This window comes from Rhinatrema bivittatum, chromosome 1, assembly GCF_901001135.1.
Source record: "Rhinatrema bivittatum chromosome 1, aRhiBiv1.1, whole genome shotgun sequence".
In the NCBI taxonomy this organism is placed as follows: Eukaryota; Metazoa; Chordata; class Amphibia; order Gymnophiona; family Rhinatrematidae; genus Rhinatrema; species Rhinatrema bivittatum.
In genome coordinates this window covers 355204289-355227808 of record NC_042615.1, presented here as the reverse complement: position 1 = coordinate 355227808, position 23520 = coordinate 355204289, and the positions used below count along the sequence as shown (strand labels likewise).

Here is a 23520-nt window from a genome sequence, read left to right as displayed (position 1 = left end):
GCCTGCTGGGCCCATCCTCACTTCAGATTTCCTTTGCCAGCTAGATGGAAGAAGACTGCTGAACCCGTCCTCACTACAGAGTTCCTGAACCAGCTAGATGGAAGAAGCCTGCTGGGCCCATCCTCACTACAGATTTCCTGTGCTGGCTAGATGGAAGAAGACTGCTGGGCCTGTCCTTACTACAGAGTTCCTGTGCCGGCTAGATGGAAGAAGCCTGCTGAACCCGTCCTCACTACAGAGTTCCTGTGCCAGCACACAGAAGGGATGGTCTGCTGTCAGCCATTGTGGTCCAGCAGCCTAACTCTAAAGTCCTCCTCGATACTCTGCCCATATTCCATCCTCCTTGATCTGGCCTCCAGTCACGGTTAAGCTGCTGCCTCTTCTCATCATATCTCATCTCCTGCTCTTAATGCTGGTGCTCATCACATCTCAGCTCATGCTGCTGCTGCCTTCATGCTGCTGTGTCATCTTCTGGGCCTCCTACCTCCATGCTGCTGTGTCTTCTCCTGGGCTTCCTGCCTCTATGCCTCGCACTTTGGTCCTGGTCCTGCTGCCTTCACTTGAACTCTGCTGCTTTGCTCCTTAGGCTGTTCCCTTGAGTGCATTCTTTCAACATGGACTGTCTGGGGCCTTCACTTGAACTCTGCTGGCTTGCCCTTAATCCATGAGTGCATTCTTTCAACATAGACTGTCTGGGGCCTTCACCTGAACTCTGCTGCCTTGCCCCTTAGGTTGTCTCCTTGAGTGCACTCTTTCATCATGGACTGTCTGGGGCCTTTTCCTAGCCATCACATAGCAGGGCTGCTATCAGCTCCAACATGAGAGCTGTTCTGTAGCTATTGGGGGTGCCTTGTTTTCTGTGGTCTTTGTTGTAATCATGATTGTGCCAAAAGGATAAGATGCTAAGCCTGTATATGTAATGATGCCATTTCAAACAATGCATGTACAGGTCTACACAGAATGTTCTGTGTATATAATGTACAATATTTTGTGCTATTTGCTATCTTGTCCTTGCAGATTGTGATTACCTAAGACTCTGACTTGATTTAAAACAGTGGCCTACATGTCTTCCCTAATAAAGTGGTCACTGGTTTGAAAAACTACACTTCCTGGTTGGCTCCTTTCATTGTGTGGTTTTTGTATAAAGGGTACACTAGGTTCAAGATTTGCCCTCTACATGACCTTGCATGCTAGAATGCCCTGGCACATTCCAAGATCTCAAGACCTGGCTCTTCAGACAAGCATTCAAAGATGGGATTGGCTAACCACCCACTCCACAAAGGATACCACATACTATTAAGGGTTGTTACACATTACTACATACAGTTAACTCTTTTACAACTAACATTTCTCTGCTGCTAATGATAACACCAACCTGTTGTTAAATATGCTGCTAACTATAACCATTCTTTACTCATTGCTACCTCTCCATCTCTGTTTTTGTTCCTGTTATGTTGTTATATCAATTGTCTCCTCAATTGTATTGCGTTGTTTTACCTGTAAACCGTAGTGAAGGCATCTAGCTAAACTTCAATATATAAAAGCGTATAAATAAATAAATAAAGTAGCCACTTATCTAGCAGGCAAGGGTTAGGCCATATAACTGAATGCCCAGTGTATGCTTCTAAGGAAGACAGCAAGAAGAAAAGAATAAGTTTATTATTGGGGATCTTCAGTATTGACTCTTGTTGCCTTCTTCACACTGCATACTCTTAGCTAACTCCTGCTATATGGCCTGTATGTAAGAAGGACAGTAGCTAGCTGCCCAACACAGTATATTATGTACATTTAGAGCTTGTGTGGTATTAGGGGGAAGTTAGTCATCATCACATAAGACTTGATCTTTGCTTCCCTCACTCCTTCTCCCTAGTTGTCACACAGCACCTGACACTATGTTCCAACACTCACCAAGTACACAACCGTGGTCCAAGGGAAAGGTTGGTTAGTGTACAAGAGAAGCTCTGAAAGTGCTAAGCAAAACCTGTCCCTAGATTCTACAGCAGATATGGCCGCATGACCTCTATGTATGCACAGGAATGCTATAGACCTACATATGATAGATACGTGCTAGCGTATAGGGAGGGCAGAGTGAGTGACCAATGATGCGGCCTGGGGTGGCAGCTTCTATGTCTACTGTTTATGATAGATCAACAGAGAGGAGGCTAAGGAGACCAGTGACGGGAAAAAGAGACTCAATCAGGACTGCCACCAGGCCTTGGGCATCCGCCAACCAAACCAGCCGCACACAGACACACCAACCCCCTGCACCAGATATCTCACTACATGTTGCCACTAAGCCCTCATGCAAACCATTTATCTGAATCAGGCCAACATTGATGTCATTAGGTAGTCCTTGGCACTCCACATTCCTGCCATTCCTGCCATCCCTGCATACCCACATTCAGTGGACAGCTCCTTAATACCCACTTCCTCATTCCCTAAGTGGCAAGCCTAAATGACAGCTAAAGTTCTGGGTAGCCTGCATACCCTCAAATAACCGGACTATTAGACCCACTTCAAGTACTAGGTGGAAAAGCCTCCATGTGGGGGTTGCACAGTGTGCATTAAAGGCAAATGTCAACTAATACGCACACTTGTAAGACTGCATATATGATGTATTATGCTTTCAAGTTTCACACCTCCACCCCTCTTTCAATGCTAAGTATAAACAGTGAGTGGACTAGGGGAAATTTTAGAGTTCGAGGCCTTAGGCCATGCATACTGCAGCCCATACAGTCAATTCTCAGAGGCTACCCTTCTCAAAAGTGGAATTACTCGATCCCTGCTGCTCAAAAGCAATGTGTGCAAAATGAATGCACACACAATGACTGCTCTGGGGTAGGCATTGCTGAGGTAAGGGAGGGACCTCCTAGTGCAACAGCACTGCCAGAGACAGAGACTGACACAGGGTAACACAGCACATCACTCATCGAGTCACACACTGACACATTTATCTTTTGAGTACGGACCACCTGTAGCACTTTGTGCACCTACACATGGGCAATGTGTATGTCCCTGGAATGTTTGTCATCAAACAACATTGATGTGTGTGGTAGCTTGTCCATAACTGCTAATGAGGTATTGCTAGTCCTTCCTTGGCAATAATTATGTATACCTGGCCACATAAAACACATCTGTCGGAGGCATATATGACACCTACTTTTTCGGAGATACTAAATGTGGCACTAAATCTGTGTTTGGCAAGTGAACAACACAGAAAGGCCATCTACCATCATGCCAACCACATGAGACCTCTGGGAGCAGTAAGCCTATACATTCAGCACAGTGTGCTGTGTACTATGGAGGCAGCTTGTAGGCTCATGAAATCATCAGCTGACATCAGTTTCTCTAGCCTTAATGCTATACATAGAGCAGATCATTGAGAGTGTAAGAGCACACCTGCCCTGCTCACCACTAACTGTTAAAGTGACTTACACTATACGAGGCATAGTGTAGAGGACAGCAGCTCTTCCTGATTCCCCACAAGTCATGACAGGCATGTGGATCAGCAAGGGCTTGCAACCACGGATATGTGTAGAGCGGCATCGCAAACAGAATTATCTGCAAGCTGTTTGGCGCAGGAGTGCTCAGCCTATGTACTTTAAGGTGGTAACAGATTGCACCAGGACTGTAAGAGATGCTTGCTATTGCTCAAAGCAAAATACTCTGCATATTTTCTGGGAACATACATACAGCTGCGCCACATGACTATCAGTGAGAAATGATACAATTTGACACTTTTCAGGTCAGTTAAGGTCAGTTTAGGAATGAATATGTATTCCTATTGGCTGCCCTCTTATTTATTCATGTTACCAAGTTTCCTACTGACAGTATATGGGGGATGGGAATGGAAACAGTTGGTAGCTTGACAAAACAAGTAATGTGATCAGTCAATGTGACTAGAACTTGTGCCCTAACCCTGATACCAGGGGTATTGTGATCTTCCTGCACACAGTGCCCTATCCCTATTAATACCAGGAGTGTTGTGATCTTCCTGCACACAGTGCCCTATCCCTAATACCAGGGGGTGTTGTGATCTTCCTGCACACAGTGCCCTATTCCTGATACCGGGGGTGTTGTGATCTTCTTGCACACATCCCGATATCAGGGATAGGGCACTGCGTGCAGGAAGATCACAACACTCCTGGTATTAATAGGGATAGGGCACTGCATGCAGGAAGATCACAACACTCCTGGTATTAATAGGGATAGGGCACTGCATGCAGGAAGATCACAACACCCCTGGTATCAGGGATAGGGCACTGTGTGCAGGAAGATCACAATACCCCGGAGGAGTGAGGGTCAGGCAGCTCCCCCCCTGTCTGTGAAGCCAGCCTCTCACTAGTAATGCAGGGGAGGGAGCTGTCTCAGACTTCACCATCCTCCCCCCCCCCCCTTACCCACACACCATTCACTAGCTGGGACATGGGGGAAGTCAGGAGTGAGGGTCAGGCAGGGCCGGTGCAAGGGGATTTGGCGCCCTAGGCGAGCCTTCTCCCTTGCGCCCCCCCCCCCCCCCCCGGTCTCGGCCCCGACCCTACCTCATTCTCGATCACGCCCGCTGACTGGGGTTTTCTGGGTCGCAAGCAGGTTGGGCACTGCTTGCGGCCTGCCAAACTCCACTCCTCTTTGCCACCACTTGCGGCTCCATATGGCTCGCACCCAGTGGCGTACCAAGGGTCTCCGGTGCCCGGGAGCCAATGCATGTGTGTGCCTCTCCAGCATCCCCCCTTAATCCTTCTTGTACTAATGCTTAAGGCACAGAAAATCAGTGGTGTCTCCAGACAGAAGAATTGGGGGGGGGGGGGGGGGGGCGCCCAAAAATGACATTTCTTCATCTCCACCCACCTCTATAGCATGGATCCTGCTTTAAAATTGGTTATAAAAAAAAGTGTTAATAAAAAGTCCAAGGTCCCTCTGCGTTATTTAAAAAGCTGGCCCAGTTTCACACTATAAAATTATGTTGATAGCCTCAGTCAACTGATTCTATGTGGCTATGAGAGTGAAGTCAGGAATATATAGGAAGGAACAGAATGTCAATATAAATCCTGTACCTCCAGTTCTGTAACTCTGTGCATCCCATGAAATTCCCCCAAACAATGGAGCTTGGATGTTTCCCTTACAGCTCATCATACTGAAAGATATTTTCAAATTCTGGTGTCACTTCACAGTAACGCAGCACAAAACAGCTTCCACTGCCAGGCACATTGTGAACTAACACAAAACACCACAAAAAAGACACTCAAATCTATACTGCAATCCCATCATAACATAACAGTAATAACACCAAGGACTCAAACAACAATAACCCTACCTGTGAATAAGCAAGGGTAAATATTACACTGGGTCCGAGAATACCAATACTCCACTACTGAGGGAAACAAAACAAACCCGATTGCTATAGATCCCTATGCTAGCAGAATCTCTCATCATGGTCACACACACAGAGCAGAGACAGACCCTCACCAAATACAGAATACAAAATAAAGGAGCACAAATTAGAAAAAACTGAAATGGAAGAACCCCAAGAAGCCAGACTCTGTGTATTAACAATGGAAAAAACAGAACCACCATTCTTCATAAACAAATAAAATCAAGAAACATAAAGCATCAGTTATAATAGTAAAACCATACTAATAAAATAATATTTTAAAACTACTGATAAATAGAATTTCTATTAATTAAAATCATATACATTTTTTTACAATTTCCTAAAACCAATAAAATATTTCAAAACAGCACATATATCAAATAACACACAATAATTAAAACTAATAAGGATTTTTAAAAAGCCCCTGCTGTCCATACAAGGGGAGCTCTTGATTGAGGTTATCCTCTCTCTCTCACACATACTCACATGTCCATTCTCTCTCACACATACACTGTCACATACATACACATTCATGCTCTTATACCCAACCATAACCTCTCGCTCTCACAGACACTGACACACTCAGGCTCTAAGGCACTCTCTCCCCCTCCACACCCCCCCCCCCCCCACAAACTCTTACTCCCCTGGATTTTCTCATACACACTCATGCTCTCACTGGCTCCCTCACATACACACAAACACACACTCCCAGGCAAGCTTCCAATCGTTCTCACACAAACACACACACACACACACAGGCAAGCCCCCAGTCATTCTCACACTGACCCCCAGGCGGGCTCCCATTCATTTTCACACACTCCCTCCCCATCCCCCAGGCATGCACACATTCATTCTCACACCCAGACCCCCAGGCAGGCACCAATTTATTCTCACACACACACATACAGCACAAACAGGCAGGCATCTATTCTCACACATACAAACCCCAGGAAGACACCCATTCATTCTCATACACAGACACACCCTCAGGCAGGCACCCATGCATTCACACACATACACCGCCAGGCAAACTCCCATTCATACACATGCACACACTAAAGGCAGAGACCCCCCTCTCTTTCTTTTGCCAGCAACCTCAGAGCCTCTCTCATTCCTCTGCTGCCACTGTCACTGCTGCTGTATGGCTATTGCGGAGGTGCTGATTGCTACTATTGGCACTGAAGCCCATTCTGCTGCCTCCTCTGTGCAGGCCTCATGGTACATTGTGAGATCCGCATAGAGAAAGTGCTACTCTTGCACATTCCCAAAGATTACATGTTCCAATCAGTAAAAAATAATTTTTTTTTTTTATATTTGCTGTCTGATCTTAGTTTTCTAATCAGTTGGTCACAGGCTTTTTTTTTTTCCACCTTCCCTTTCTTATTTTTTTTGCCAATTCCTTTTATAACATATTTCTTTTCTCTCCATCTGTCTTCTTCCCTCAAACACACAGTCAGGTTCTCATTCTCACATGCTTTCTCTCTCTCTCACACACACACATACACAGGCACTCACTCTCACATGCTCTCTCTCATACAATCATGTATACACCGTCTCTCTCTTGCACATGCTGTCTGACTCTGGCACACAGGCTCTCTCTCACTCCCACATGCTGTCTTGCTCAAGCACAGGCTCTCATTGTCACATGCTCTCTCTCATACAATCATTCATACACACAGTCTCTCACTGGCACATGCTGTCTGACTCTGGCACACAGGCTCTCTCTCACTCCCACATGCTGTCTTGCTCAAGCACAGGCTCTCATTGTCACATGCTCTCTCTCATACAATCATTCATACACACCAGTCTCTCTCTTGCACATGCTGTCTGACTCTCACACACACAGGCTCTCTCTCACTCCCACATGCTGTCTTGCTCAAGCACAGGCTCTCACTGTCACATGCTGTCTCTCTCACACACACACAGAGGCTCTCACATGCTGTCTCTGCAAACATTCAGGTCCTCACTCCCACACACAGTCTCTCAACTCATCTCATACACGCACACATACACACTGTACAAACCCTCAGTCTCTCTCTCACCTCTGGGCCTCCTCTTCACGGCCCGCTGCAGGATGGGCTCTGCAGCGGCCCCCGGACTTCTCGAGCCGCGCTGCTCCTCTTCTGTACGCGGCTGATGCTCCTCCTCTTTCCTGCCCGCGCGGCTCCGGCAACATTTTTCTTCCGGGGCCGCGCGGGCAGGAAGGAGGAGAAGCTCCTGCATTGGCTGATGATCCTCCTCCTTCCTGCCCGCGCGGCTCCGGCAACATTTTTCTTCCGGGGCCGCGCGGGCAGGAAGGAGGAGAAGCTCCTGCATTGGCTGATGCTCCTCCTCCTTCCTGCCCGCGCGGCTCCGGCAACATTTTTCTTCCGGGACCGCGCGGGCAGGAAGGAGGAGAAGCTCCTGCATTGGCTGATGCACCTCCTCCTTCCTGCCCGCGCGGCTCCGGCAACATTTTTCTTCCGGGGCCGCGCGGGCAGGAAGGAGCTGGAGCACCAGCATGTTTAGACGCGATTGTTTTCTTCCGGCCGTGGTGACTTGAGCTCCACCACGGCCCCGCCGATCTTCTTGCTGTGTGTATTCGGCACACAGCATAGCAGTAGTTCACCGCTCAGCCGCTATTGGGATGACGTCCACCGGCGGCCATTGGCCATCCGCGGCTCGGCGCCCCCTAATGCTCAGCGCCCTAGGCGATCGCCTAGTTCGCCTAGTGCTTCCGCCGGCCCTGGGGTCAGGCAGCTCCCCCCTGTCTGTGAAGCCAGCCTCTCACTAGTATTGCAGGGAGGGAGCTGTCTCAGACTTCACCATCCACCCCCCCCCCCCACCCACACACCATTCACTAGCTGGGACATGGGGGAAGTCAGGAGTGAGGGACAGGCAGCTCCCCCTGTCTGTGAAGCCAGCCTCTCACTAGTAATGCAGGGAGGGAGCTGTCTCAGACTTCACCATCCTCCCCCCCCCCCCCCCTCACCCACACACCATTCACTAGCTGGGACATGGGGGACGTCAGGAGTGAGGGTCAGGCAGCTCCCCCCTGTCTGTGAAGCCAGCCTCTCACTAGTAATGCAGGGAGGGAGCTGTCTCAGACTTCACCATCCTCCCCCCCCCCCCCCCTCACCCACACACCATTCACTAGCTGGGACATGGGGGAAGTCAGGAGTGAGGGTCAGGCAGCTCCCCCCTGTCTGCAAAGCCAGCCTCTCACTAGTAATGCAGGGAGGGAGCTGTCTCAGACTTCACCATCCCTCCCCCCCCCCCTCACCCACACACCATTCACTAGCTGGGACATGGGGGAAGTCAGGAGTGAGGGTCAGGCAGCTCCCCCCTGTCTGTGAAGCCAGCCTCTCACTAGTAATGCAGGGAGGGAGCTGTCTCAGACTTCACCATCCTCCCCCCCCCCCCTCACCCACACACCATTCACTAGCTGGGACATGGGGGAAGTCAGGAGTGAGGGTCAGGCAGCTCCCCCCTGTCTGCGAAGCCAGCCTCTCACTAGTAATGCAGGGAGGGAGCTGTCTCAGACTTCACCATCCTCCCCCCCCCCCCTCACCCACACACCATTCACTAGCTGGGACATGGGGGAAGTCAGGAGTGAGGGTCAGGCAGCTCCCCCCTGTCTGTGAAGCCAGCCTCTCACTAGTAATGCAGGGAGGGAGCTGTCTCAGACTTCACCATCCTCCCCCCCCCTCACCCACACACCATTCACTAGCTGGGACATGGGGGAAGTCAGGAGTGAGGGTCAGGCAGCTCCCCCCTGTCTGTGAAGCCAGCCTCTCACTAGTAATGCAGGGAGGGAGCTGTCTCAGACTTCACCATCCTCCCCCCCCCCCTCACCCACACACCATTCACTAGCTGGGACATGGGGGAAGTCAGGAGTGAGGGTCAGGCAGCTCCCCCCTGTCTGTGAAGCCAGCCTCTCACTAGTAATGCAGGGAGGGAGCTGTCTCAGACTGGTATCAGGGTTAGGGCACTGTGTGCAGGAAGATCACAACACTCCTGGTATTAATAGGGATAGGGCACTGTAAGAGATGACTGTAGTAGATTGAATAAAGATCTGATGTTTCTGCTCTCCTCACACCAAACAAAAACAACACACAAGCAGAGAAGCCCTTCTTACAAAGCTGAGCTAGTGAGTTAAGTAGGAGGAAAAGTAAACATACTGGTGCCAGTTTGGCTACTTAAAAAATACACTTACCAACAATCAATTACATATATTTGAACTGTGTACAGTTCCAGCCAGGACCACCTTTCTAAATGCACAGTGATTGGCAAATTCAACATGCACTAGCATTTCAGGTGCCTGCTAACAAAAATAATAAACAAACAAGTTCTAGTCACGTGAGTGCTGATCATTACATTACTTTTTTTGTCAAGCTTCCAACTGTTTCCATTTCACATCCCCCCAACCATATTGGTAACATCAATAGATAAGAGCACAGCCAGCCAATAGGAATACATACATACATATTCATTCCTAAGTGACCTTTACTGACCTGGGAAGTGTGAACACTTTGTTTCATTTTCTGTTGGTGTTCGTTAGTTTCCAGTTCCATTTCCCATCCCCCCAACCATCACCTCAGTGGTAACCTTGGTAATATCAATAGATAAGAGGGCAGCCAGCCAATAGGACACACTATTCATTCCTAACTGACCTTCAGTGACCTGGAAAGTGTTTATTTGTATCATTTCAGTTAGTGCGCACTAAATCGAGTTAGTGCGCACTAACGGGGAGTTAGTGCGCACTAACTCGAGTTAGTGCGCACTAACACGATTTAACGATTTTTAACGATAAATCGTTAGAATTTCTATTGTATCGTGTTCTATAACGATTTAAGACGATATAAACATTATCGGACGATAATTTTAATCGTTGAAAAACGATTCACATCCCTATCAGTGAGCCATAATGGTCAAGGGCCTTGCAGCACCCAGACATCTCAATATCTCTGTAAGGCTAGCTGTGACGGTTGATTTGAAGGCAGGAGGTTCAAACACACCTAACTGGTGGCTTCTATGACATCAGCCTTTTGTCAGGAGAGATGGGTGTGCTTTTAAAGTCATTAGAAACTATACAGTGATGGTAACATCTCTGAGCTCATAGGAAAATACAAGTGAACACAGGACACCATCTGATTCCCAATCCTGTCTTTATAGAGCCAGACGTGCATCCTGGTGTAGGCTTGCTGAGAAGCTAACCGAACCTACATGACATTACAGTGGCTAAAGCCCTCACCTTCTGCACATTATCATTTACAAATTGCATAGGTAGATGTAGTACGGTATATGTGTGTCGGGGTGCATGCAACCACCAAGAGGTATGCTTATGCTATCTTGAAAGGACCTGTGCACATTGTGGGAATGGCACCAGAAGCACAGGTCCTTTACCCAAACCTGAAAGGGAAGGCCTGCTACTAGAGCACTCTAATGTCAGAAAAAGGGGTGCCAACTGGCTCCTGTTCTGGTTTGGAACACATTACAAGCAGAGATTTCAATCGATTTCCCTAGACCAGGACTGGATCAACATATCCAGGAAATCTGGATCCATTTGGAAAACCGAGTCAGTAGTGGCTCTAAAACTAGTGACACAGTGATGTCCTTTTTATACTTACCTGCTCCCTAACTAAGCCTAGTACAAGAACAACAAATTTTGAATTATACATTTACTGGACTTTTATCATTTATGACCTTCATTACTATGTAATCCAATCCAATTCTTATTTACCTTGATTACTATGTAATTTAAATTGTATATTTAGTTTTTCTTCTCATTGACTATTACTTAAAGTTGCTTAAATGTTCATTGTTCCATGTAAGGCCGTCTGGCAAGTTTTTGTTATTTGTAAACCGGTTTGATTTGCATCTAATGTAGGAAGATCGGTATAAAAAAACAAAAAATAAATAAATAAATAAATGTCAGCTGTGTCTTGGCTTGTACATGTGACAGTAAGCCGACCCAGTCCAGGTGTATAACTTCACATGCACACATTTGTCAGCTACAGAATGAGGCAGCAAAATGGGAACTCTGTCATTGAAACTTTTAACTGTCTACCTGTACCTTTAGGCTGTGCCTTTACAGCATTTCTAGAGCTGTAGATCTCCATGCGCGAGGACCAGCTCGGATGGCAACACACTTTTGGCACTATCTCATCCACATGTGAGTGCTAGGCTGGGGTCCGCAGGAGATGGCCAGCAAGCCAGATGGTGCTAGCTAGGCCAATCTATGAACTCTGTGTTGGCAGTTGTTCACCAACTCACATGCCACACATGCCTCTTTTAGTGTCACTATGAGGCAAAATACATTAAGGCAGCCACATGTATTTTATGTCATCTTTACTTTCACAACTGTTTTTCTAGTACACTGTAGTATATGGCTCCATTGTCAAGATGAATCCAAAGTAGGCATACTTGTTTTCTGTTACATAGTGACCCAGACAGAGAAGCAGTAAGAGAAAGAAAGATGATAGCGAGGAGAGCAGCAGCTAACAGTCTACTGGCCTCCCTTCCCTAAAAGGGGATGTGGTAAGTGAAGCCCATCAGGCAAAGTAGTATTGTATAAGGTTTTGGCAAAGCTGGCTGCCACTCAGCATGGTGTCCTTGGTTTGTGTGGGGACTCATAGGGGATCTGGAGGGAGATCAGAAACTATATCCATTCATAGTCCATGGCGAATAGCGAGATTGTGGAAGACACAGGAGAGCAGCACAATATCTCCAACTTTCGGTGGGGCATACGTTAAAGCTCCACCCATCTTGTCCAAATAGCAAAATCTACTTTTCAGAACACCGAAGGTACGTTCGATGGCACAGTGGGTAGCACATAAGGGCTTCTTATACCTAGTCTCTGCCAGTATGTTGGGAATGACAATGGGGGTGAGAAGCCAGGTCCTGCAACCGTACTTAGAATCTCCTCTGACAAAGACAGATTTAAGCCATTAATAATAGCATAGTCATGTGCAGATCTGGCTTGCAAACCACAGCATCCTATAAGACTGAATAAGGTAACCTGTACCTTTCCCTGAGCCTTAAAGGCCGATTTGCCTAGCCTAAGTGCATGTCACATTGTTCTGGGCCAGTATACGTGCAGGATAGAAATAGCCTAAAGTAGCTCTGCTCTTCTGGACTACTAAATCGCATCTGGGTATTCCAACAATTGCATGCCATGCCCTCACAACTGAACTAAGGTGTGTAGCAGGCTTCCAACCTTGAAGCAATACATAAGAGCTGCCTCACCAGTGTTAGCTGAAAAATGGTACCTCATGGTATGATTGCAAATGTCCCTGCTGGCTTTGTAGTATGTCTTGTATATAAACCAATTTGTGAGGCCTGACACGGAATATGCCAAGCCACCAACATGCATAGGACACTGCTTCTGGTTGAGGTGTGTGAGGCTCAAGACAAACTGTGGCCTACACTCTGAATGACGCTTCATTAACCGGCCACACGTGATCATGCAGTACCATCAGTATGGACACTTCAGGCTTGTCATTAGCCAGTGAGATTTAAACTGCTCCCAATGGGAGGATAAGAGCAAGGTGATTTTGAAATTTAACACGTAGAAAGTATATAGTGCCTGCTCACACACCAAGCTTTAGGGCCGGTGCATTGTTTGTCATCACAAGATTAGTAGGCTTCTGCAGCATGGGGAGAAAAAGGCAGGCCCTGGGGCAATGGCCTGCAGACATAACTGTACTAGCCACTTGTCATGACGGCGATGCTTTTCCTCCACCCCCAGCCACCCCCCATGACCGTGCCATTTGCCACAAACACATAGCCAGAGATAGAATATAGAAAGAAGCATCTCTTTTACCTATGAGCCATCCGTCACCATACAGGCCGTCCTCAAAATATTCACATAGGCCCAATTGCCTAAGTATAAAGGAATCGTGCACAGCTCCCAGGTTCCTGGCTACCATGTCAAGGATGCACATTCGAGTGTTACAGACCACTTGCACGTTGATGGAGTGGAAGAGCTTTCTGTTGCGGTACATCTCCTCCCTGTCACGGGGTGGAATGATGGCCATGTGAGTGCAGTCGATAGCTCCAGAACACTGGGAATGTTTGTGAAGGCATAAAAGCCTCTCTTCAAGTCCATCAATTTCCTGCCTGTACTGACTAAATGCTATGTAGTGATTAATGCGGTCAGAGACTTCTGTGATGACCTGGTCCAGACAGCGGGGAAAAATGGTTTGGGACATTCCCCCCATGACCCTTACTGTTGTTTGAAAGGAGCCGGTTGCCATGAAATGCAGGGTGGCCAACAGTTTGGTGAGGCCAGGCACAGCGTGGGACTTTTCTGTGACTAGATCCAAATCTCCCCGGATTTCTTCATATAATTTCAGGATAGCCTGAGTGCTGAGGCGATACCTGCAAATCACACAGTCCTCTGGCATGCCCAGCACAGATGTTCATGGAGGAAAGATGCACTCCCTGTATCTCCTTCGCCATGGCCACCTGCGTGCCAGGCGCTGCCCTGGGCCCTGACCCTGTGGGACTCATGCCTCTGCCTCCAGTGCAGGGACTTCCCTAAGAGGGCCTGGAACAGGCCTTGCCTGTTCTTGAGGTTGTTGTGGTTCCGCTTGTCTGCAGCGAGCCTCCCGAAGCATCCTGTGTCCCCCTACTTGCTACAAACATTATGGCTTTAGGAAGGTAGACCAGGTATGAACAGGTGATTTTATTGGGGCAGGAAGGCCTGGTGGATGTATCCATTATAATTCCTCTTTTCATCGCACACAATAATCACTTCGATAATACCCACGATCCACAACATCGGCCACAGGAGCTCGATAAATAGTTTTTTCACCGGACCACAAAAAAAAAAAAAAGTGTAGTTATTTCTGGCGTTATATCCCGCGATAGTGTGCGTTACTCTATCATGTGCCGCACTAGCAGACTCTCATTTCCATTTACTGCCCCCTAACTCCTCCCATTCGAATACTCACTTTTTAATTTGCATACACATATTGCATTGCATTATTTATTGGGCATGTTACAGTGTTATCGCATGCATTACAGCGTTGTCACACGCGATAAGGCCCTGACACGAAATGATAAATGACCCTCTCAGTATGTTAGGATGGACCTATGGGAGAATAGATTGACTGTGTTGGAGACTTCATCTATAGAACCTAAATATATTCAAACAAGTATAATTAAAGATCAAACTTTGATACATAGGAATCTGGAAAATCTGTATAATACTGCTAGATCATTGCATTTATGTATTTTGAATGTTCCTATGATTAGGCTTATCTCTCCATTGGATCTGTTTAAATCATACTTAAGGGAGATTCTATAAGTTCCAGAGGCAAGCCTTCTCCCAATTAGTAAGTTTTTCTCTCTCTCTACTGTGAAGACGACTATAGACAAGACTGGCGCTGAAGGAGAACTTGTAGATCTGATTTCTGATCATTTAGATATAAGTATCTAGCAGAGCTACATTACTTGTCATGTTTTTTTCCTTAAAATTGTACTAATATACTTTGTTTTTATTTTTTATATCATCAAGCTCTGTTTAAAGGTTAGAAATTATGGATTTTTCCAGATTTATCAAGATCCACAAAGAACAGCAGGAAGAAGGTTTTAGCTATGCATCCTGAGGTTCATTCCATGGGAGTTACATGCTTTAATCACTATCCTTCTAAATGTATTGTGGTATTAAATGCCTTGAAGTTTAGATTTTTAGAGCTATTGCACATTGGGGGGGTAATTTTCAAAGGAGTTACGTGCATAAATGTAACTACTATTGTAGCAATTTTCAAAAGCCATTTACTCATGTAAAGTGCACTTATGCGAGTAAATCCTATGGACGATTCAATGGCATATATTGTAGCAATTTTCAAAAGCCCACTTACTCGAGTAAAGTGCATTTACATGCGTAAAACCCAGTTTTACGCATGTAAATGCTTTTTAAAATCAGACCCAAAATCTTTTCTAGACTCAAAGCAGGATGGTAAAAAATCATGTCCATAACAGTATATATTGGGCCGGATTTTAAAAAGGTTACGCGCATAAGGTACGCGCGTAACCCTTCTAAAATGGCCCTGCGCGCGCGTAAGTCCCAGGGCTTTCTTGGGGTGGGCGTGTCAGGGGGCGTGGCGCGTCATCGGGGGGCATGTCGGGGGCGTGTCGCGGTTGGCGCGTCATCCGGGGGCAGTGCCACGGGCGTGGTTTCAGCCCGGGGGCATTCCTGGGCTGTGGTCGTGGCCTCCGGACCAACCCCCGGACCAGAACATGGTGCGCCGCAGCCGGCCCGGTGAGCGCACAGTTATGCCTGCTTCGAGCAGGCATAACTTCTGCGACAAAGGTAGGGGGGGGTTTATATAGGGCCGGGGGAGTGGGTTAGGTAGGGGAAGGGAGGGGAAGGTGGGGGGAGGTGGAAGGAAAGTTCCCTTCGAGGCCACTTGTATCTTATAAACTCTTATAAAATTGGCGTACTTTTGTTTGCGCCTGGTGCGCGAACAAAAGTATGCGCTTGCGCTATGTTTTAAAATGTACCCCATTGCTTATATTGGGGCGGATTTTAAAAAGCATTTTTGCTCGAGTAAATACACTTTACTCAAGTAAGTGGGCTTTTCAAAATTGCTACAATATATGCCATTGAATTGTCCATAGGATTTACTCAAGTAAGTGCACTTTACTCCAGTAAATAGCTTTTGAAAATTGCTACGATAGTATGTCACATTTACATGCGTAACTCCTTTGAAAATGACCCCCATTACTCTGATAAGGATTGTCTAATACAGATTGATAGTATGTGATTTTTTTTTCCTTTTGTCTTAAGCTCAGGCTCCACAGCCTAGTTCTTTTTTTTCATCTGTATAGTGGTTTTATGGGATATGTGTACATATCTATATGATTTCTTAGAGTTTGTTACATTGATCTTATTTTGTGTTTTTGTTATGCTCAAACATCCATTTCTTTTTCAAATATGTTATACATTTGAATTTGTTTAAAATCCTACTTTAAAAAAAATAGGATGCATTGCATTTGCTTCCACCATTGACTTTATGGAAATTAATGGATCGAATGAGGTTCTGATCAGAAGAAACCAAACTGAAAATCCAAATCAAACCAAACATATTTTTCCACGCACACCCTTTGCAAGTGCAAAGTCCATTGGCCAGTTGTTCCATTGGGCAGTTTTCAATGGGAAACTATGTGTGGATGTTTCCTTTAAAAATCTGTACAAAGACTGTGGATACAAAGTATCTGTCGACTTTGCATCTGGATGGACTGGTCTAAAAATGGCCCCCTATCTTACAAAGTTGCATATTGTGAGTGAATGAAAAGTAAAATAAAGTGTTTTTCTCGTGGGATCTAAAGAATCCCTCCCCTCCAAACAATAGAAGTCAATGTTGAGAAGTGAATGCAGCAGCACATTTTTCAGTGGTGGTGAGTTTCTTTTATTGCTGATTGTCAGATCTATAAGAATTGTATCCCAACAGTAGCCCCTTCTTCTTGAATACAGTTACAATGTAAACCAATGTGATATTCCAAATTGAACACCGGTATATAAAAACTAATAAATAAATAAATAAATCTGTGGCAAAGTTCCTTTTTATTTGACCAGATATATTTTATATTTTTACAGCTTTTACAATTGGGAAACCCATGTCTCTACCTCAAACCCGAGTCATAACTATCAAGTAATTGCAGAAAATGCATCTGGATTGCACTTCAAGAACAAGAGAGACAGAAAACTAATAAATGTAGATCCTAAGGTAAATAAGTAGTATTTTGCTAACTGAAGTTCAGCAACATTCACATCATTTCTCACATTGAAATCATTTTTTATTGTTTGTGACCTTTTGGTACGGTTGACAGCTCACCCCAGATTGACTAAGCAGGCTGATCCAGACCTCGTTTTACCCTATTGTATGAATGGAATTATAGTTCTGACTAGGAGAAATCAATGGGACAATCAGAACTACAACTCCATGCATGCCATGGGGCAAAACCAGGACTGAATTGGCCTATTCAGTCAAACTGTTGGCAATCCTACTGTGATGAAGTGTTTTCCCCTTCTTTTTGCTTGTGCAGGACCAGGCTACATGCCTGGTCTACCTTAATTCCCACAGAAGGAGAGAGCTCTACGGGTGGGACCCTGTGGGGCAGGGGAGAGTCTGAAGGGCGGGACCAGCTGGGAAAGGATAAGAGTATACGCCCAGCTGGGTTCAAGAGGCCCCCTGTCCCCAGGAGGAGGAGCTCCAGACCCTGTTTAAGAAGTATTGTGAGTACTGAAGGCACACTGTCCTGAGGGAAGGCAGTCTGCTAATCTGTAGGTAAACTGAAATTGCAAGAATACTGCAAAGGCAGGCAGTGATTGTGAGCATTTGATATCTGTTTGTGTGAATAAAAGTGAATATTGCATTAGAAAAGGCTGGAGTCAGTGTGGTTTACTGCTCTAGCCCAGGCGATTTGCTCAGCCATCCTCACTCCTACCTTTTGGAAATGCGTTAATCCAGACTTTCCAAAACTTGTTCTCATGACCTCACAGCCAGTCTGGTTCTCAGGATATCCACAAGATATATGACATGAGATAAATTTCCATATAGTGAGTCTCTAATGTATGCATATTTATCTCATGTATTTTCATTGTAGTTATCTTGAAAAAGCAACTGACTGTGAAGTCACTAGGACAAGTTTAGGAAGCCTTGCTTTAATCATATGCTTACACAGAAGAACATTCTGGTTTGATTTTTGGCCCTGCTGTATCATCTGACTTTCTTTAATATGTCTACTGTGTGCACTGTGGACATGTAATTGTGGCTGAGATGTTGTCTTGAAGATTACCTTATGGGTACCAAAAACTTTCCAGGTTTGTATGGTTTAAACATGGGCTACTGGTATTCACCAGGAAGATTTTACCCTCAGCTCCTGTGGTAAGTTGCCAAACACTTGGAAGCTCATTAAAAGCACCAAAATAGAAACATATCTTAATGATATCAAAAGACCTTTTTGGTACATGTACTGCAGATTCAATCCTGCAACATTGATTTTAGTTTTGTGGTACTGCAGAGTTAGTTTGTGATTTTAAAATACATATTTCTAAATATTTCATTTTTGGGTAAAATTTGAAGACCATCTCTGTCTAGCTCAGGAATGACATTTGTTTCCATTCCTTGTTTTTTTTTTCTAATCGTCTATCTCTCTACTTTAATATTGACTAAAACAGGAGAATAGTTGGAGAAGGAAGACTAAAGAACAACCAAGAGGGGTTCAAAATGTCCCCGTCCCCCCATGATTTCTCTACTTGAGTCTTTTAACAAATTGTTGAACAATTGAGATGGCTATGACTGAAGGGCAGCCTCTTGTTGATAATCTCATTAGAGAGAGACAAGTTTCTCACCTCTAGAGATGAATTAAGTAGGCCAGGTCTGAACACATTGTCAGGATAGTATGAGGAAACTCGTTGCCAAGCTGAAACTCACCTGACCTTTGACCTTGTAGGTCTTCCCAGACAGCTGGTAGAACTTGAGTGGTGCGAGACAGGTCTAGGGCTTCACCTTTTCCAGCCCCTTTCCCCTTAGGTTGAGCCCTTGGGTTCCAGGGGCTAGCAAGACTTAGGCAAGTGTCTCGTGAGGAGTAGTGTGGTGGGAAGTCTCGATCATGGATAGGGTCAGAGGCAGGGATGGTCGTGGTTCATCCTGAGCTCAGAGGCAGGTGGCAGGTGAGAGTGGTCAAGCTCCAGGGCTGTGGTCAGACACAGGCATCAGGCGAGAATGGTCAAGGTCCAGACTGTGATCAATCCGAGGAGAGGCTGGGCTAGGAGAGACGAGGCAGACAGGCAGGGCTCGGAGAGATGAGGCAGACAGGTAGGGATGGAGAGACACGGCAGGCAGGCAGGGCTGGAGAGACGAGATGGGCAGGCAGGACTTGGAGAGACAAAGGCAAGATCAGGCAGAGCTGGGAAAGACAAAGGCAGTAATGCAGCAATTCATGCTAAAGGCTACAATCCAAAGAAAATGCTACAGTGAAACTGGCAACCCAGCTTGTGTGAGATAGAAGCCTGGACAGAGTCAAGGTAGGAGAAGTAGGCAAGTAGAGAGGATGAAGGACCAATTACCATGGGCATAGCGTCCATGGTGCACAGGCACCACCAACTTTGAAATGGGGTATTTCATGCACTACCAACAGTGTGCATATCCAGGAGAGTGGTGGCCAAGAAGAAGAAGAAGAGACTAAGAAGGCCGCCAGTGCCAAGAAGAGATAGAGGCCTGGGAGACTGCTGGCGGACTCTATCTTGCCAATGGCTGAGAAGAGCTAGAAGCACGGGAGGCCACTGGTGGACCCCATTTTGCCAGCGACCAAAGAAAGAAGAGGCCCAGCAGGCCACCAGCGGCCAAAAAGAGGAGCAAGCCCAGAAGCATATAAGAGTGAGAGCCTGAATGTGTCTGAGGGGAATGAAAGCCTGTGCGTGAGACAGCATGTGACAGTGACTGCCTGTGTGTGTTTGTGGGAATGGGAACATGTGTGTAAGAGCATGTGAGTGTGAAAGCCTATGTGTGTGTTTGTGAGTGGGAATGGGAGCCTATGTGTGAATGAGAACATGTAAGAGTGAGAGCTTGCATGTGTATGTATGGGATTGGGAGCTTGCGGAGAGATAGCATGTCAGAGAGAGCATATGAGAGTGAGAGCATAAGAGAGTGGGAGCCTCTGTGCATTGTGAGAGAGAGCATGCAAGAGTGGGATCCTGTGTGAGAGAAAGCTTGTGTGTGAGAGCACTCATGTGAGAGAGAGCCTGTGCATATATATGGAGGAACGAATGAAGAGAGGAGAGAGAAGAAACAGAATAAAGACTCTGAAAAAGGAATAAGAAAATGACAGACAAGGGGAAAAAAGAGACAGGGACCAATTGATTAGAAAAATAAGATCAGACAACAAAGGTAAAAAAAATATATTTTGCCTTTCAGCAATTGGAATATGCCATCTTTGGGAATGTTCATTTCTTATATATTTGTATTTCACTTTTTCTTCAGTATTCCAGACTTTATAGAGTCTGGTTTTGCCTGCATATTTCTGTTTCTAATTTGTAGTCCATTATTCTGTATGAGGTAAGGGTCTGTCTGTGAAGTGCATACGTGACAGAGGTGCAGTATTTTGACTAGCATGTAGTTTCTCTGTAGGGATTTGAGGTAGTCTGACCTGTTCTGTTTGTCTAGTAGGTGGTGAATTAGTATTCTAGGGCCTGGTGTGTCACACACTGGCTCTCCCAGGCAGGTGTACAGGACAGAGAGCCTGTGTGTGTGAGAGAGAGGGATTGTGTGTGAGAGCATTGGCATGTATGTCAGAGAAGGAATGTGTGAAAAAATGAATGTGTTGGTATGTGCATGTGAATGAGAGAGAGAAGAGATAGTTTGTGTGACCCTACCTCCCCCAATCCATGATAATCTCAGGGTGAGTGAAAATCAAAAGGTCCCCGATATGGAAAGCAGGAGATTTTTTAATCCTTATTATTTTTAATTATTAGGTATAATTTGATGTTTCTATTATTTTGAAACATTTATTGGGGGTTTTTTGGGAAATATTAGATCATTTTTTAATTATTGGATGTTTTTTATTCATCAGATGTTTTGAAATATTTTATTGATGTTTTGGAAATATTAGAACAAATTTATGCAAGTTATTTATTGGATGTTAGTCCATTGTGTTGACATTTATTCTTTTTATTATTATGGTTTTAATATTATGAATGATGTTTTATATCTCTTGATTTTATTGTTTGATGTTTTGTGAGGAATGATGATGTTTCTGATTTCCATTGTTGCACAGTTTTTGGAGTACATAAGAATATAAGAAATTGCCATATTATGTCAGTCCAAGGGTCCATCAAGCCCAGCATCCTGTTTCCATCAGTGGCCAATCCAGGCTACAGGTAGCTGGCAAGTACCCAACCATTAAGTAGATCCCATGCTACTGATGCCAGTAATAGCGGTGGCTATTCCCTAAGTCAATTTGATTAATAGCAATTAATGGACTTCTCCTCCAAGAACGTATCCAAACTTTTTTTAAACCCAGCTAAACTAACTGCACTAACCACGTCCTCTGGCAACAAATTCCAGAGCTTAATTGTGTGTTGAGTGAAAAAGAATTTTCTCCAATTAGTTTTAAATGTGCTACTTGCTAAATTCATGGAGTACCCCCTAGTCCTTCTATTATCTGAAAGAGTAAATAACGGATTCACATTTACCCATTCTAGATCTCTTATGATTTTAGAGACCTCTTCATATCTTCATGACCTTAACGCCTCCTTCCTAACGTGACCCCGCGATGGCTGCTGGTTATGAAGACCAACGTTGGTAAACTCTGCATCGGTTTTCATAACTGGCTGTCTGCCGGTAATGAAAACGGATGCCGAGTAAACCGATGTCGAGTTGGCATCCGTTTTCATTACTAGCAGATGGCTGGTTATGAAAACCAATGCTGAGTTTACCGGCGTTGGTCTTCATAACTCGGCGGTTTGCCGAGGTATTTTTTTGTTTTTTTTTTTTTACTGAAGAAGTACAAAAAAGCAGTTTATTCTGCTTTTCTGTACTTCTTTTACATGCGTTCAGCTATTAACGCCTGCTTCAGGCAGGCATTAATATCTCAGTGATAAATGTGCATCTGAGACGCACATTTATTTTTTTTAATGCGGAGTGAATGAGTAATAGCCTCATTCTCATGCATTTGCATGTGATGAGCGCTATCTCATTCACTCTGTGTTAGACGCAGGTTAAATAGGCACTAATACCCCTATTGCATTAGGGGGTGGATTAGCACCTATTTAACCCGTGTCTGACAGTGGGTTAAACTGCACTCGTGTGAGCGCACTGTATTGCATTGGCCCAACTGTGAGGATAGCCAGACAGGAGAAAGTTTGTATACCTGGTAAGCTGCTAACTTTCCTTGGCAAATTGGCAATACTTGCTAAGCTCTGGAATGAACTCAGTCTGTCAACCTGATTGAGCTTGTGTAGCAGACAGACACTTATTCAGTATAGAGTTCTACAGTTGAGCAAAGGGAAGAGAGTGGAATGGCAACTGAGACTGAGCCTATAATCAATCATACTGTAGATGCCTTACCAACCTGTTTAATGAAAGGCGATTTCAGAACACTGTACTGCAGTCTTCTCTTCTGATTTGCAGCTGCTATTTGCTTCAGAGACAGATTGCAGTAAAGACTAGTCTGAGTCTTGTATGTTTCTTCTCTGTCACAGAGTTTGTGTGTGTACACAAAAATCAGAACACATTCACAGTGTGTGTGTGTGTGACATTTTTGCACACATTGTGAGCGTTACTGGGTGTAGTTACTGTACAACTATTGTACACTATGTAGGCATTGCTAGACAGTAGACAGTGTGTTCCACTGCCAAGCAATCTAACTCTGCTTGCTAAGTAGTGCTACTCTTTTAGCTGCATTACCCTGCACCTAACATTTGTGATTTTAATCATCAATGCCAGTCCTTCTCCAGCCACTTTTAGTAACTTTTGAGTGGTTCTTCTTCTGTGGCTGGCTGCCTTTGAGGTTCTTCCCATATTTCCTTCCCTTGCTGAATCTTAGTCTTGCCTTGACAATAAAATGCATTACACAGACCTTACCCAGTTCCCTTTAATGGTTTCATGCCCTCTTGGACTTTTTCTGCAAACTCCCTTCCCTTACAGTTCTTCAACAGGTTACACCACAGTAAAAGGCAAGGGCAGCAAAAATACAGCACCCAAAATCAGGTCTTCTCTCGTCCATGATTACAGCTTCTCAGTTAATGAAGTCACTATTTGCCAAAATCTGATTCAGAAGAAGAACCATATCCTGGATTCCCTGAATCACAGAATATTTAACTGCTAATGGCCGAAGAGAATTTGTGCCCTCTAGTCAATAGCATATTAGCTTCCAGTAATGAGGTGAAGGCAGATGACAGGGCTGAGATTATATCATGGAGAAGATCAACTCAAAGTCTGAATTACTAGTTCCTTTCCATAATGATGCCATATGGAAATATCAGACCTCCTTCATGGAATTTCTCTGGCTTCTGTCTGCCTAGGTCTTCGTACCAATTGTGTTGGTCTCCTTTGCCCCTCATTTGGAGCCTTGAAGTGTTCTTTCTATTGTGGGTGGCTGCTTTGCACCTCTCATGGTGCTTTGAGCTCTTCATGCCACCTTTTCTGCTGGTTTGA

The 23520-nt window shown here is 45.3% G+C and overlaps 1 protein-coding gene across 2 annotated transcripts in view; it reads left to right on the top strand.

The window, feature by feature from the left end:
• The window catches only part of CFAP299 (cilia and flagella associated protein 299), a 983171-nt gene that overhangs the window by 941446 nt on the left and 18205 nt on the right, over nucleotides 1-23520 (top strand). For both annotated transcript variants that reach the window (XM_029600197.1, XM_029600188.1), the window contains exon 5: nucleotides 16959-17088. In XM_029600197.1, the coding sequence (XP_029456057.1) occupies nucleotides 16959-17088 (130 nt within the window). The remainder of the gene's footprint in view (nucleotides 1-16958; nucleotides 17089-23520) is intronic.